We start from the raw sequence: 16176 nt of genomic DNA, 5'->3' as shown, positions 1-16176 counted from the left end.
CTTTGCAATGCTGATCACAGAACACTCTATGGAGGAGGTAAGTCTCATAAAGGCTGTGAAGGAAGAGGTGATTGAACCATCCTGGCAGGGACATAATTTCTTGCTTCTCATGAACAATAGGACAGGATAAAGAAAGGGCTGAAGCAGGAGAGAGAAATAGATAGGAAGGACTGAATAATATCATAAAAATACTTTGCCCTTTTATTGTGGTAGATGGGGATTACAAAATACTGTTCTCACCAACTCTCTGTGTGAGGTCACCTGAGAATCATTTTAGTGAGAAAAGAAGCTTAGAAGGAACAGAAGTTGCACCACTGACACTTCTGTGGGCTTTTTCATATGTATGTATATATGTGTATATGTGTGTACATATATACATATAGGTATGTGTGTGTATGTATATATATATATATGTATATATATTTATATATATATGTATATATATATATAAACATTTACACGCACACACAATATATATGTATATATATATATTGTGTGTGCGTGTAAATGTTTATATAAAAGGAGCTTAGAATGACCCCGTAATGAAAATCTCCCAACAGGAACAATCACTTGCATTGTAATGATATTTTCCTGTCTCTGAACTTCCCTTTGTTATTCTATTCCATCTGTCCACTTCCTATCCACTGTCCCCAGGAACTAGCATCATTGTATTTCAACAAACACATGATATTGAATATGATATTGGGACAACCTTTCTTGGAATTCTCATTCCCCTAATCATTTTTTGATTAATTAACCTCAATAAATTTTTTGGCTGTAAAGGGATATGAGATCAGTCCAAAAGTACAAGGTACTGACCCTTAGGGCCAGTCTAGAAGCAGAGTTTTGATAACTATCTCTTATAAAGGGGATTTTTATCCCTCCCAGTAGCAATATTTGAGATATCTATTTTCCTCTTGGTTTAAATTTAAAACTTTACTTGCTTGATAAAATACACATGCACACATATATGCTCACACAAATATATAAGCCAGTAATAACACTGTCAGGGTCTTAAGACTGGCTAGACTGGCTCGGACTGGTTTAATGAAGACTAATTCATACTACCAGCCTTTGCCCAGCTCTGACTAGGGGATTCCAGTCAGTATAAAAAGCAGGATTTCAGTGATTTGAGAGTTTACCTCAGAATCAAGATCACCTGGGTTCTGATTTCACCTCTGACACTTATCATCTGTGTCATTCTGGCTGTCCACTTAACTTTACACCTCAGGGCTGTTCTCTAAGTTTACAAGTTGTAGAGAAAATAGCACATTCATTGTCAGAGATATATGGGTATTTCCTGCGCCAGTGTAATCACAGGTTCAATCTTTATCTCCAGATAATTTCCTTAGAAGTTCTTAAGTAGTATAAGAAATAAAATATAGTCTCCTCTCCTGGTCTTCTTCCTGATTGATCCTTCTCAGTCTTATTCACTGATTAATTTTTTTCTTTCTGCCTCCTATATTTGTGTTTATCCCAGTGTTCTCATCCTTAACTCCATTCTTCTATCACAGCAGATATACACTTATCAAGCCACGAACTACTTGAGTTTATTTTTGTTGTTGCTTTCACAGCCTCACAACCTAGCACCATGACTGGCACATAGTTAATGCTTAATAAATACTTTCTCAATTGCTCATATATCATAAGATCATAGACCCAGAACTAAAAAGGATTTTGAAGCCATTTAGTCCAAATCCCTTTACAGATGGGAAAACTGAGATCCACACTGAGGTGGTAACTTCCCAAGGTCACATGAACAACAAGTAGTAGAATTAGGATTAGTACCTAGGACCCCAGATTTGAAATCTATTACTTTTTCCAGTGAACTATGATGCTTCCCAAATTGATTAGAATTTCCCCTTTCTTCTTCAACACTTCTATAGTAAAGGACAGAACAGAAAAAAATCTTAACATTCACAGGAGGAAGAAAAAATTGAAAATAATAATAGCATTTACACTGTACTTTAAGGTTTATAATTCATTTTATTTATAGGAAATCTCATTTGAACCTCATGAAATTCAATAACCCATGAGGCAGATGTTTTATTCTCTTTTCACAGATGAGGAAACTGAGGTAAAATAAAAAGTGAAGTGTCACAGCCAACTAGGAAATGTCTGAGGCTGGATTTCAATTCTGGAATTTCTAACTCCAAACTCAGATTCCGTGTACCAAACCACTGGCATGCCTCTAATTGGGCAAATTTCTGAGTCATCTGTTAGAAAGAAGTGAAACTTGAACACAGGTATTCCAGACCCCCAGACCAATTTTCTGTCTATTACATCTTTTAACAAATTTTAAATCATATTTTATTTTTAATAATGATAGCTATTTAGTTTTCAAAATGCATGCAAAAATAATCTTCAATATCCACTCTTGCAAAACCTTGGGTTCCAAATTTTTCTATATATTTTGACATATGTTATACTTGCAAGAAAAATCAGATTAAAAGGAAAAAATCTTGAAAGAGAAAAAAGCAAGCAAACAATGACAACAACAACAAAGGTGAAAATACTACATTGTGAATCACATTTAATTTCCATAGTCCTCCCTCTGAATGTGGACAGCTCTTTCTATCACAAGTCTATTGCAACTGCCTTGAAATTACCTCTCAATAGTATTTTAATTTCCAAATACATGTAAATGTTTTCAACATAAACTTTTGTAAGACATTTTGTTCCAAATTTTTCTCCCTGTCTCCACTATCTCCCTCTTCCCTTAGATAGCAAGTAATCTGATATTGGTTAAATGTGTGTAATTCTTTTAAATATAATTCCATATCTTTCATGCAGTGCAATAAAAATCTGACCAAAAGGGGAAAAAACATGAGAAAGAAAATAAATTTTAAAAAGCGAAAACTATTAATTTATTCATATTCAGTCTCTATAATTCTCTCTCTCGATGAAAATAATATTTTCCATCCCAATTCCATTACAATTTCTTTGATTCACTGCCTTATTGAGATGAGACGTCCATCACAGTATGTCATCACATAACCTTGTGCAATATTCCCTTGGTTCTGCTCACTTCACTCAGCATCAGTGTATAAATAATTCCAGGCTTTTCTGAAATCATCCTGCTCATCATTTTTTTTATTGAACAATAGTATTCCACTACATTTATAAACCATAACTTATGCAGCCGTATCCCAAAGGATAGGCATCCACTCAATTTACAATTGAACCTCTAATGACTTCTATTGATGGAGAACTTTCTCCTTGGGCAGATTATTACATTTTTAAGTATTGGAGGACAATTTTCCCACATGTGCAGCTAGAATTTCCCTCTCTATAAACTCTGTGTATGGATGTTATGATATTAGCTCTGTTTTCCATAACTGAAGGGAATTAATAATAATAATCTTGGGTAGCTGACATTAATGTAATGTTTTAGATCTGGCAAAACACTTAGCAAATATAACCTAATTTTATCTTCAGAACAACTACGGGAGGTAGATGTTTTGATATTCGATAGATGAAGAAAGTTAGTTCAATTTCAATGAATTTGCTCAGGTTCACAGGACTAGTATGTTTCTGAGGTAGTATTTGAACTCAAGTCTTCCTAATGCCAGGTTAATGCCAGATTCCTTGTCCCTTAGCTATCTGAGCCTCTTCCATATGACGGTTCTTCAGATATTTGAAGAGAGCTACCATGTTTTGCACCCAGCAACTCACCTACTCAAGTGCCTTATTCTTTAGGTTAATTATCACCAGCTTTTTTTTTTTAATTAATAGCCATCTGAGGCCACAAGGGGAGAATCCAGTGATGAGGCGTGTCTTCACCACAAAGACCCATTCTAATGGGTCTGCTCCCATTCTCATAAGGCTCCTATATGCTCATTCAGTCTGTTCATACTTTCCTCTAATATTTATATTCATATTGCCATATAAATGTGAATTATCATTGTCTTTCAGTAGTAATAACCATAGTAAAAATAATATATTAAGTTTATTGTTGCAGAAAAAGAATTTATAATATATAAAAGATTAATATTGCACATAATATTCTAATATATAAAATAATAAAAGGCAACTGAACTCAGATTTACATTACTTAAATTTAAATCCTCGGCTCCAGCACTTCAAAATTACAAAAATCTAGCCCAATTTAAACTTTAACTTCACTCCAGTGAAATAGAAACAATCATATTTACACTCACAACCTGTAAGGATCCTGTCAATAAAATTTTCCTAATCTAATAGGGCTATAAAAATGGTAGCTAATGCTATTTCTATAGAATTCAAAATGCATGTTGTTTTTCCTACTCAATAAACTCCAATGGGTCCCTTTTATTGCCTGCTTCTAATATAACCTCCTCTAAGTATGTAAAGCTCTTCCCCAGCTGGCCAATATCTACCTAAGTTTCTAGACTCCTTCCTTCCTATTCCATCCCATGCACTCTAGAGTTCAGCTGCATTTTTGCACTTTCCATTCATTTCACACACTGACCCATGTCCCAAATCTCTGCCTTTGAATAGGTCTGCTATGTTTGGGATATACTAACTCTTCATCTCCAGTTCTTTAAAACCTTTTTTCAAGACTCAACTCAAATACTATTTTTGGCAAAGAGCATCCCCCATCTCACCAGCCCCACATTCCCTTTGTATGTATTTTGAAGGTTCCTGTTTATGCAGCAAGGGATCTCCCCCTTTAGAATGTAATTTCCTGGAGAGCAAGGACATAGTTTTACTTTTTCTTTGTATTCCCAGACCTTAGTATAGTTTTTGATGCACAGGATGTACTTAATAAAGGCTTGATTAGTCCTATTCCAATCTTCCTCCAAATGAGCCATGTAGCATTGTGATGATATGTAATGTCATGAAGACTTTGCTCTTTGTCTCTAGCCTGGAAGACTCTGGGGGGAGACCAATGTGACCCGGGTCCAGGAGTTCATCCTTCTGGGCTTGTCCACAAGGCCAGGTCTACGTGCAGTCCTCTTTGCAGTGTTCCTCACCCTCTACCTGCTGACTCTTTTGGAGAACACCATCATTATCTTGCTCATCTGGAGCCACACAGAACTCCACAAGCCCATGTACTTCTTCTTGGGGAACCTGAGCTGCTTGGAGATGTGCTACGTCTCAGTCACGGTGCCCACCCTGCTGCTCGGGCTGTGGTCAGGGCCTTGCCAAGTCCCATTCACATCCTGTATGACTCAGCTCTTCTTCTTCGTCACCCTTATCTGTGTTGAGTGCACTCTCCTGGCCTCCATGGCCTACGACCGCTACGTGGCCATCTGTCGCCCTCTCCACTATTCAATACTCATGAGGCCCCAGGTCTGCCTCACATTGGCCATGGCCTCCTGGATGGGCAGCCTTACTGTCTCTGTGATCAAGACATCCTTTATTGCTGGACTTTCCTATTGTGGTCCCAATGTCCTTAACCACTTCTTTTGTGATGTTTCCCCTCTGCTTAATCTCTCCTGTACCCATGTAGAACTAACTGAGCTGGTGGACTTCATTTCAGCCATTGTCATTTTCTATGGCTCCCTGATGGTTGCCCTGGTCTCCTATGTGGCCATTGGGGCAGCTGTGGCACGAATGCCCTCGGCTGCTGCCCGGCTCAAGGCCTTCTCTACCTGTGCTTCTCACCTCATTGTGGTGGGCATCTTCTACTCAGCCGCCATCTTCATCTATGCCCGGCCCAAGCGCATGGAAAACATGAACCTCAGCAAACTTCTGTCTGTCATCTACACTGTACTCACACCCATGTGCAACCCAATCATCTACTGCCTGAGGAACAAGGAGGTCCAAGGGGCTCTTCACAAGACACTTTACAAAATTAGGATCAGTCAGAATTCTGCCAGCTAGAGGTGCAGCTAATCACAGTGTCCCCTAAGCTTATTTCAGTAGTCATCCCCTCCTTCCTGACTTTCCCATTCTGTTCATATAGTCATCCAGGCTCAGGACAACACTAGCATGTTGGATACCTCTATCTCTCTTGCTTCCCACACCCAGCCATTGGTTAAGCCTTCTCAGTTCCTTGATCCTAAAAATGAGACATGATTTCACTGTAGAAAAAAGAACTCTAGTTGTGAGGTCAAAAAAAAAAATGTATCTTCTAGTCCTGGTTCTGCCACATCATATTTAGGTAAGTTACTTATTTTTTGAGGACTTCATTATCCTCATTTATAAAATAAAGAGGCAAAACTAGAAGATCTTTCAGCTTTATAGCTGTGATCCTATGTGTTCTTCAATACATAGATTCTCTCTCCCTGCACAAAATAAAATTATTACATGCTCTCTTTCTTTCACATTGTTGTCCAGTTGTCTTTTTGTTTTTATATGTTCAGTTCCAGGACTGTGAAACGTAAATAGAAATAGATCCCTACAGAACACAGAGTGTCTTAGAAAAACACAAATTAACATCACTTATGTTTTATTGTATTTTTCTTTTTTTTTAATATTTCCCAATTACTACTGTCTGTAGCTCAGGAATTTTGTGGCTGCTTGTGGCCATCGTGGGCTGAAAATCAGGACCCATCTGTTATATTCTTACTATGGTCTCAACATCCTCAACACTGAAGATAATAAATAGGACTAAACTGTGTATGACCATCTATTCTAAAAGATGCAACCTCTATGTGTGTGTGTGTGAATGTCTCTGTCTCTGTCTCTCTCTCTCTCCACTCTCCCTCTTTGTTTCTTTCTCTGTCCCCACTCTCCCTCTTTTTCTCTCTTTATTTCTCCCTTCTTTCTATCTGACTTATTTTTATGAAGACTCTTAGTCTTCGTAGCTACCTAGTACATGGATAATCAATGTGGGAATTTGCTTTGACTAACAATATTTTTTACAAGGGACTTCTTTCCATTTATTTTTATTTTTCCATTGAAGAAGTGAAGGGGAAAGAAAATTTAATAAAAAGATAAAATGTGTGATGAAAACATCTTGAAGTTATGGTTTTATGCATGCAACTTTTAAGAGAATAGAGGACATTGAGTGAGTGTTTTAAGGCACAATAACAGCTGACATTTTTCTGTGTTTGAAGGATTTGACAGAAGGGGCTTTCCATGTCTTGTCAAAATAACTTTTGGTAATAATTACTCCAGGCATTGTCACCCCATCTTAGGGATTCCTTTTTGAATTATTATTTTGCTATTTGAAAGCTTAGAAGAAAGTACTTCTAATGGTGGAGTGTGTGTGTGTGCGGGGAGGTGCCTCAAGCTTTGAATCAGCTCTCCACTCTGACCAAAAACTGTAAACCAAGAGCTCTACCCTTCTACAAGTGTCCACAGTCAGCACTGCCCATTCCCTACAGCTTCTGCACTCACCAGATGATGTTTCCTTCTCACCCAGGGTTATGTCTCAGCAGTACAGCTGGACCATTGCTCCCAATCAGTTAAGCTTTGCACAGACTTCTAGGACTCAAACCCGGACTCCACAGTCAGTCTGAGAAATGAAAGTCTCTGTGGTTCCTTCTGGGCTTTCAGCTATACTTAGCTAGCCTGAGGGGTCTTTTCAAGATGTTTCTGTAGAGCTAGATTGGAAGTATTTGTTCTTCAGACAGATTAATCCCCAGGCCAAGGCCTTTCTTCAGATCTTCTCAGGTTGTATCATGATTTTTCAAGAGTCTGTGTTCCTGCCATCAGATACAAATTTGTTTTATTTGTGGAGAAATTAGGAGAGCTTGAAATTTACTAACCTAATCTGCCATCTTCCCAGAGTCCTTTCCTGTCCTTTTTCAAAGAGAGCCAGTGACATGTTGGGGTAATATCTTGATTGGTGAATGAATTAATTAAATGAGGCAGAACTGCATGAAACTGTCATCAATCTCACTCCCTCTTCCAAAGTCCATGAAATTCGGTGGCAAGATAAAAGTAAGGACAATTGCTGATAGTCCAGTACATTTTCAAAATCAGATCAAACTTTAGAGCTTGATGGTGAAAATAACTCTTTGAAAATTACAATTGGGTAAGAGGAATTCAGTGAAACTATGAGAGACCAAGAAATAACAAAACAGATTGTAAAAAATAAGAAAATAGAATAGATGTGAAATATCTTATAAGAAAAATGACAGATCTGGAGAACAGATGAAGGAGAGAAAATATAAGAATAATTACATGGCCAGAAAATTCTGACCAAAAAGAGAAGCTTGACATAATAAGGCAGGAAATAATCTAAAAAAAATTGTCCTAGAAAGATAGAACATGAGAGTAAAGTAGAAATAGAACAAAATCCACTGATCATCACATCAAAGAATTCTATATGAAAAACACATAGGAATATTATTGCCAAATTTCAAAACCCCCAGATCAGAAAGAAAATTTTGCAAGAAATAAGGGAAAAAAACCAATTCCATATGGTGGAGCTGCAATTAGAATTGTACAAGACTTATCAGCAGCTACAATAAAAGATCACAGGAATCATATCTACTGACAATGAAAAGAACTAGGCCTGTGGCCAAAAATATCATATCCAGCAAAATTATCTATAATTCTGAATGAGAAAAAAATGGTCATTCAATGAACTTGCAAATTTTCAGGACTTTCTATCAACCAAATCTAAACTTAACAGAAATTTTAACATAAAAGAGCCAATATCAATGATTAGTTTTAAGAAACTTAACATGGACAAATTGTTTAAACATGGACAAATTATTTATTTTACATGTGTGTGTGTGTGTATATATGTATGTATGTGTGTGTGTGTGTGTGTGTGTGTGTGTGTGTGTATAAATGATTCACATCAATAGGAGGATAGCTCAAAAGAAAGTTTGGCAGAGTTAAGGTAAAAATAACAATCGTGTTATACAAATGAGGTGCAGAAGAAGAATAGACACAGAGGCATTAGAGGGGGAAGAAGGGCTTATAGTTCTGAAAATCTACTCACATCAGGAATGGGTTTTAAGACACAATAACAGCTGACATTTTTTTATGTTTGAGGATAACACTACATATATACATTGAAGAATATAGCACCCTCAAAAATCTCTAAAGAAATAGGTGAAAGAATAAGCAAATGAGGAAGCAAAGGATGAGAGGAGAAGACAAGGGAGGGATCCTTGGGTGGAGGAAGTTAAGTAATAGCAAGGCAAGTTATGGAGATAATTTAATTAAAGAGTCAGCAAGGATAGGAAAGACGTGTGTGTATGTGGGGTGGGTGTGAATGTGTGTGTTTGTACATATCTATATATCTATATTTGTATACATAAATATATCTTTTCTTAAATATAGGTTGCTGGGGAGTAGGAAGGGAAGAATAAAGTAAATAAGGTGAACAGCAGAGAATCAAAAAATAATTTATTAGGAAGTAAAGAAAAATGGTCATTTGTGAATATATGTATATGCATATGCATGTGTACAGATATGTGAATGCATATATTACTCATAATACAAATGCATTTATGTATGTATGTATGTATCTCTCTATATATCTTTATATCCCTATTTCTACATATATCATGTATTTCTGTGAAGTCCCGGCTAGCTCCCTGGAGGCCTCAGGATCAGCCAGAGTCAGGATAAGTAAAAGTCCTTGATCTTTAGGGGGAGAAGGGAAAGAAGCAGGAAACTGGCACAAGGCTCACCAAAGATGTAGCCTGGATTCTGGAGTCCAAAGACACCAACTTCTCTCCTCCTCATCCTGCCGCAAAGTCACTCTCTCACCCCTCTCTTATCGCACCCTCTAATCCTTGTCTACTATTATCTTAACACCAACGATTCAATAAGCACCAAACAGTGAGAAGAGCCATTTATCCAGAACATATGCTAGTAGAGTCATTGTCTCACATCGAATAGATCATTAGCCTTAAGTGCTCGGTTGTCTGATTTAAACACACTTTTTTTTCAGTTTCAGCCCTATACATCTCTCAACCAATTTCTTTATTTTTTAGGTTAACCCCTTGGCTTGATTAGAACAATTCTCATGAATATTCTATATTTCAACCAGATCATCATCATCATCATCTATATTTTTAGATCATAATAGTGTCTACAAAGTTCCCTTCACTCAACAATGATTGGTTTCAAATGCTAGATTTGTCCTTTGCTAAGTGTTTGGAAATATCTTAGTTTCTCAACGTCTTATTTTTCTCATCTACAAAATGTGTATCTAACCCCTAAAGTTCCTTATATCACTAAATGTATGAGTCTATGAGTCCCCATTTCATATTGGGGAGCAGGAGAAAAAAAGTTCAGTTGTGGATAAGTGACATTCAGAGCAAATGAAAAAGAGTCAAGTGCAAGTATAGACTCTAAGTCCCATGTTCTCTATAAATAAAAAGTTGCCCTTCAAACAGTGTGGTGAAGTGGGAAAATAGTTGGAATTAGGGGTGAATCTCAGCTTCTTAGATGATTAGCCATGTGTCTGCTCTTAGGGCATAGTTAACAACACTTAATAAGCATTCATTAAATAACTATGGTGTGCCAGTTACTGTGCTAGGTTTGGGGGTAGGAGTAGGAATAGGATTTTATAGACGTATAATAGCATAGATACTAGCAGGACTGAGGGAATTAAGAGGATTAGGACAACAAGTAGTTAATTGTGGGAATTGAGTGAATCCCACTAACTTGTAACTCAGTTCTGGAGCAAATTCAGTACTTTTTACTCAATTATGGATCTAGTTCAAATTCTGCCCTTGGGAAAATATTATTCAATTATAAACACTGAGAAACAACTTTGTTGCCTTAGATGAATCTAGTCCTGTATGTATGGGAAGCTAGGCCACCTCTACCAATGGCTTAGAGATGCTTAATTATGGATATAGGTTATGCTGATCAAAAACTTTATCGGATCCAAAGATTGATGAAAGGACTTTTCTCACAAGTGTACATCACAAGCAACCTATATGTTTTATTTGAAAACTGGCCCCATACTGGTAATCAGTTATTGATTTCATGTACAGACATTTTAGGGGAGTGGAACAACTTATTTTCTGAAGTCAGGGAATTGTACCTGTTCACTCTCTCCCTCCTGCCTTGAAAAGTCCCTAATCTTTAATCTAACTAGAAACCAGATTACCTAACATTGTTTTGTTGCCTTTTAATCAATTGGTCTTATTTGATTGTTTTTAATGTATAAAAGTCTATCTCTTCTGATATGTGGGATCCAGTGTTTCTGGATCAATTGACATGAATTACTTAATAAACAAAAATACTCAAAAGCTCAAATCTTTGTTTTTTTCAATCACTTCATTTTTCAGCATCTACACTAGATCAATAATTCTTGATTTTCCAAGAGAGGAACTTTTACAGATTCTGCAAACTGAAATCTTAAAGAGGTTTCTAAGTGACTTGATCAGGATCACCCAATCAGTATGTGTTTGAGATGAACCTTGAACCTAGATCTGGTTTTTAGGCCATTTCTCTATCCCTTAGATCATGTACCAGAAGTGAAATAGATCTTCACTCTTAAGAAGCTTTCAGTCTATTGGAGCAAAATGACATATATTCAATAAATTCAAATTCAAACTCAAAATGCTGTTTGTCATTCAAATACCTCATCACCCAGCCCTTTTTTCCCACCTTTCCATCTTCTTGTATCTTAATCTCCACCACACTCTTTGATCTAGTGACTTTGTCCTCCTGGCTGTTCCAAGCACAAGACATATCATTTCTCAGATCTGGGCATTTCTATGTCTCCTAAGTCTGGATACTCCTCCTCACTTATAACTACTGACTTCCTTGGGTTCCTTTAAGTCTCAACTGAAATCTTGTCTTTTATAGGAAGCCTATTCTAGCCCCTCTTAATTCTAGTGCTTTTCCTCTGTTAATTATTTCCTATTTATCCTGTACATAGCATGTTTGTACATATATGTTTGCTTGCTGTATCCCCATTAGTCTGTGAGCTCCTTAAAAGCAGGACCTGTCTTTTGCCTCTTTTTGTATCCCCAGTGCTTAGCTCAGTGCCTACATTACTGGTCCTTAATAAATATTTATTGATTAATTAGCTGACTGACCAGAGAATGATCAGAATAATACTCCTGGAACATCAATTTTGCAGGTGTATGAAGAATGAATTCAATAAAGGGAAGTCTGGATTCAAGAACACCAATAATAAGGTGATATAATAGTGTAAGTAATAGGTGATGAGCCAGAGTAGTGGTCATGTGAAATGATTAATCAAACTTGGGCTTTTTCTTATTATTTGACAATCATATTTCAACATTCTTGATTTCTATTGCAATCTTATATATTTGATTTTAAGCATTTTACAATTATTCTCTCTCTCGCTCTCTCTCTCTATTTCTCTCTATACATTTATCTATCTATCTATAGTACTTGAAGGTTTGCTAAGTACTTTAATTAAAAAAAAACTTGTAATAGTATCTTTTTTTATAAATACGTGCAAAGTATTCATTCACTTTTGCAAAACCTGTTTCAAATTTTTCTCTCTCTCCTCCCCTCTCTTGCCTCCCCAAGGCAGCAAACAAACTGATATAGTTTAAACAAGTACAATTCTTGGAAATATATTTCCATATTCATCATGCTGCACAAGAAAAGTCAGATCACGAGGGAAAATATGAGAAAGGAGAAAAAACAAGCAAACAACAAAAAAGGTGAAAATACTATATTTTGATCCACATCCAGTCACCATAGTTCTTTCTCTGAATGTGGATAATGCTTTCCCTCACAAGTCTATTGGAATTGTTTTATATCTCTTTGTTGTTGAAAAGAGTAAGTCCATCACAGTTGAACATCACATAATCTTGTTGTTACTGTATACAATGGTTCTGCTCATTTCACTTAGCATCAGTTCATATAAATCTTTCCAGGCTTTTCTGAAATCAGCCTGCTCATCTCAGTAAAGTTATTTTAAGGAAAGGGTCCATAGAATTCACCAGTTTATTAAAACAGTGTGTGACTACTTAAAATTTATGTAGTTCAATGGTTGTTGCATTCATTTCAAATTTTGAAATTCTAGAATTTCATGTGTATCCAATACCAAGAATATTCTTTCTTCTCTCTTCCATCCCAGTTCCAGAGAAAGAGAACACCCAGTTTCCCTGACTCATTCCCTCTTTATATGTAACTGAATACATTCTATTTTTATTAAAAAGATCTCAACTATATGCTTCAGAAAGTCCTTGGAATCTGAGAGATAATTAATAAGTGTTTTGTCGATTCAAACCCAAATGAGGCATGGAGCACAGATCTTCTGGGAGCTTGAGAGAGAAACAATATTAATTTTTTTGACTACTATATCTGAACTTAATGTGAGTAAATGGGTCTTTTTTGAGAGTAGTGGGAATCTTGCTTAGTGGGCAAACTGTGTGAAGCAACATGTATTATAGGAGAAAAATCTGAGAAGGAAAGAAAGCAACTGGGCCAATGTGACTATATAAAATGTTTTGTTAGAATGAATGCTCATATGGAAGATCTGATGTGAATTTTTGCTCATTAACCTTTCTTTTTTGGGGGGATGAGGAAATTGACTTGTTAAGAGTCAGCTAGTAAGCTTCAAGTGAGACTAAATTTGAACTGAGATCCTCCTGACTCCAGAACTGGTATTTATCCATTAAGGTGCCACCTGGCTACCAATATTAACCTTTCAATAAAAGTTTTCTGTGCTAATTTTTGTGGCCTATGTGCTTTCAAGGTTAGTGGAAATCTGCACAAGCATATTCTCCATAGTCGGCAATTATACTTCCACTAGAAATTACTTTGATGAGAGCTTTCAAATAATGAGTTCTGCAAACTTTCTAGGTTTGAAATGAAATGTCTTTCAAGGTGACTCTGGACCCTTCATGTTGGGAAGGTTTCTGATACTAGGGTTGGGTCTAATATTGTACTCAAGGAATAATGAGCTCCAAATCACAAGAAATCTTCCACTGGGAAATATGTGACCTATTCTTATTTCAGGCTGGGGTTGGACTAGATTCTCCTTGGTTCCACCTTGCTCTAGAAGTCTCTGATTCAATGATAATCCTGGAAAGAAATCCCATTGCCGATGGTCTTTTGATGTTGATTATTGGTAGTTCCACTTCCCTTCATCTTACTTATAATCAATAACAGACAGGGATTTCAAGTCATCTGGGCAGCCCTTTTTTCCTACCCAACACTCTCCATAGGGCAGCTTTTACCTCTTTGTTCCGCAGACTGTAGATGATGGGGTTGAGCATGGGAGTGACGAGGGTATAGGACAAGGACACAACTTGCTTGCTCTCGGGAGAGTAGCTGGACTTGGGCTGGAGGTGGATGACACAAGCTGTGCCATAGAATAGGGTCACAACCACAAAATGGGAGGCGCAGGTGGAGAGGGCCTTCTGGCGCCCAGTGGCTGAGGGCATTCGCACAACAGCAACCAGCACACGGCCATAGGATACGGTGATGAGAAAGAAGGGGACCATGAGCACAAGCACTGTGGCTACCCGGATGTAAGCCTCAAAGACAGATGTGTCAGCACACACCAGCCTCAGGAGTGGGGCTACGTCACAGAGGAAGTGGCGAACTCCTCGGGGCCCACAAAATGGGAAGCGGAAGAGCCAAATAGTGAACAGCAGAGAGACCGGGATGCCTGCCACCCAGCATGCTACTGCCAGAAGCAGACAAAGCCTCTGGTTCATGAGCATCCCATAGTGCAAGGGGTGGCAGATGGCCACATAGCGGTCATAGGCCATGACTGTCAGGAGGAAGCACTCTGATGTGACACAGGACAGAATGAGAAAGAGCTGGAGGGCACAGCCCAACAAAGAGATGCCTCTTCCAGCCACTAGATTTCTAGCATTCTGGGCACAATGTCCAATGAGAAACAGATCTCCACCAGAGCCAGGCTCCGGAGGAAAAAATACATGGGTGTGTGGAGGGCAGCGTCAACCACAGTCAAGAGTACAATGAGGCCATTTCCCAGCATCGTGATTAGAAACATCCCTAGAAACAGCACAAAGAGAAGTGGTTGCAACCTGGGAACATGGGAAAAACCGAGGAGGACAAATTCAATGACAGACGTCTGATTCCTCCCAGTCATACTCTCAGTGGGGTCCTTGGGATGCACCGATGTCCAGAGTCCAGACATGTTTGAGGAGTCACCACCTGAAAGGGAAATAATGAGCTCAAGAATACAAAAGGAGCCTAAAAGCAAAAAACTACATACATATATGCACATATGCATACATGCATGTGCGTGTGTATCTGCACATTAGAAAAACCAGTGGAAAGAAAGAATCAGATATTTGCCCTTCAATATTGACAATCCAAAGCAGAAAAAAGAGTTTCAATCCTGCTTCTGAAAGCTGTTATGTGGACGATCAGGGTAAAATTACATAATCTTTCCAAGACTCAGTTTCCTCATTTGTAAAATAGGCAGTGTGGTAGGGAGAATCAAGCAATGGAGTCAGGAAGTCAGTGCTGGGTTCAAATACCACATCATACACAGGCTAACTCTAAACCAGTCATTTAACCTCCCTGCACCTCAGTTTACTCTTTTTTAAAATGAGGGGATTGAATTTAATGACCTCTAGGATTCCTTCTAACCCTAATTCTAAGAACCAATTATGTCTTACTTCACAGGGTTATCATAAAGATCAAATGACATGTTGAATTTTTTTGACATGTTGAATTTAAAGTACTTTGCAAATCTTAGAGACCTGTACAAATGTCATCTAATGATACTATTTACTACATATCCTTCTCAGAAATCATTCAATATGTAGAGGCAGCTAATTGGCAAAATGGAGTCAAAACTGGCCTGAGGTACTTAGTAGTTATATACCCTTGGGCAAATCACTTCACTCTGCCTTTATTTCCTCATTTGTAAAACGCACTAGAAAAGGAAATGGAAAACTGCTCCAGTACTTTTGCCAAGAAAAATCCACATGGAGTTAAGAAGAATCAGACATGACTGGACAGTAACAACGATATACACATCCCCAATCCCAATAGAATATAAGCTTTTTGAGGGGATTATTATTTCATGGCCATTTTTTGTAACTCCAGTCACAAGCACAGTGCCTTATACATGAAATATCTCAAGACACCCTTGTGGAGCAGCATGAAATTATTAATATTTTTCATAGCTTTCTCCCATTCCTAGTGATCTTCTTGATTCCAACATCTAAAAGTTCTCTCTTGTCCATGTTCTATGTATCTCTACCTCTGGATTATTGCATGGCTTTCACCATGGGAATTTTCTAATCTCATCATACTTTGATCCTCAAGAGCTCTGATTTCTTCAGTATCACTCCTTTCTTCATTGATGTAAATTCAACATCATTGACATATCAATCCTGTCACAAGAATCTT

General features: G+C 37.6%; 2 protein-coding genes across 2 annotated transcripts; one reads left to right on the top strand and one right to left on the bottom strand.

Moving 5' to 3' along the window:
• Positions 1-28: 28 nt before the first annotated feature.
• On the top strand, positions 29-5943 carry LOC127557582 (olfactory receptor 5-like). Its single transcript, XM_051990892.1, has 2 exons — positions 29-37; positions 4846-5943. Exons 1-2 carry the CDS (start codon positions 29-31, stop codon positions 5806-5808), a joined length of 972 nt encoding a protein of 323 aa, XP_051846852.1. The 3' UTR covers positions 5809-5943.
• Positions 5944-13964: 8021 nt separating this feature from the next.
• On the bottom strand, positions 13965-14902 carry LOC127558218 (olfactory receptor 10A7-like). The gene is given in 2 exon segments (XM_051991445.1): positions 13965-14653; positions 14656-14902. Coding segments are annotated over 2 exon segments (936 nt in total).
• Between the last annotated feature and the right edge of the window lie 1274 nt (positions 14903-16176).

This window comes from Antechinus flavipes, chromosome 3 (assembly GCF_016432865.1).
Source record: "Antechinus flavipes isolate AdamAnt ecotype Samford, QLD, Australia chromosome 3, AdamAnt_v2, whole genome shotgun sequence".
NCBI classification, from domain to species: domain Eukaryota; kingdom Metazoa; phylum Chordata; class Mammalia; order Dasyuromorphia; family Dasyuridae; genus Antechinus; species Antechinus flavipes.
The sequence above is the reverse complement of the archived record's forward strand: the minus strand, read 5'-3'. Positions and strand labels throughout refer to the sequence as shown.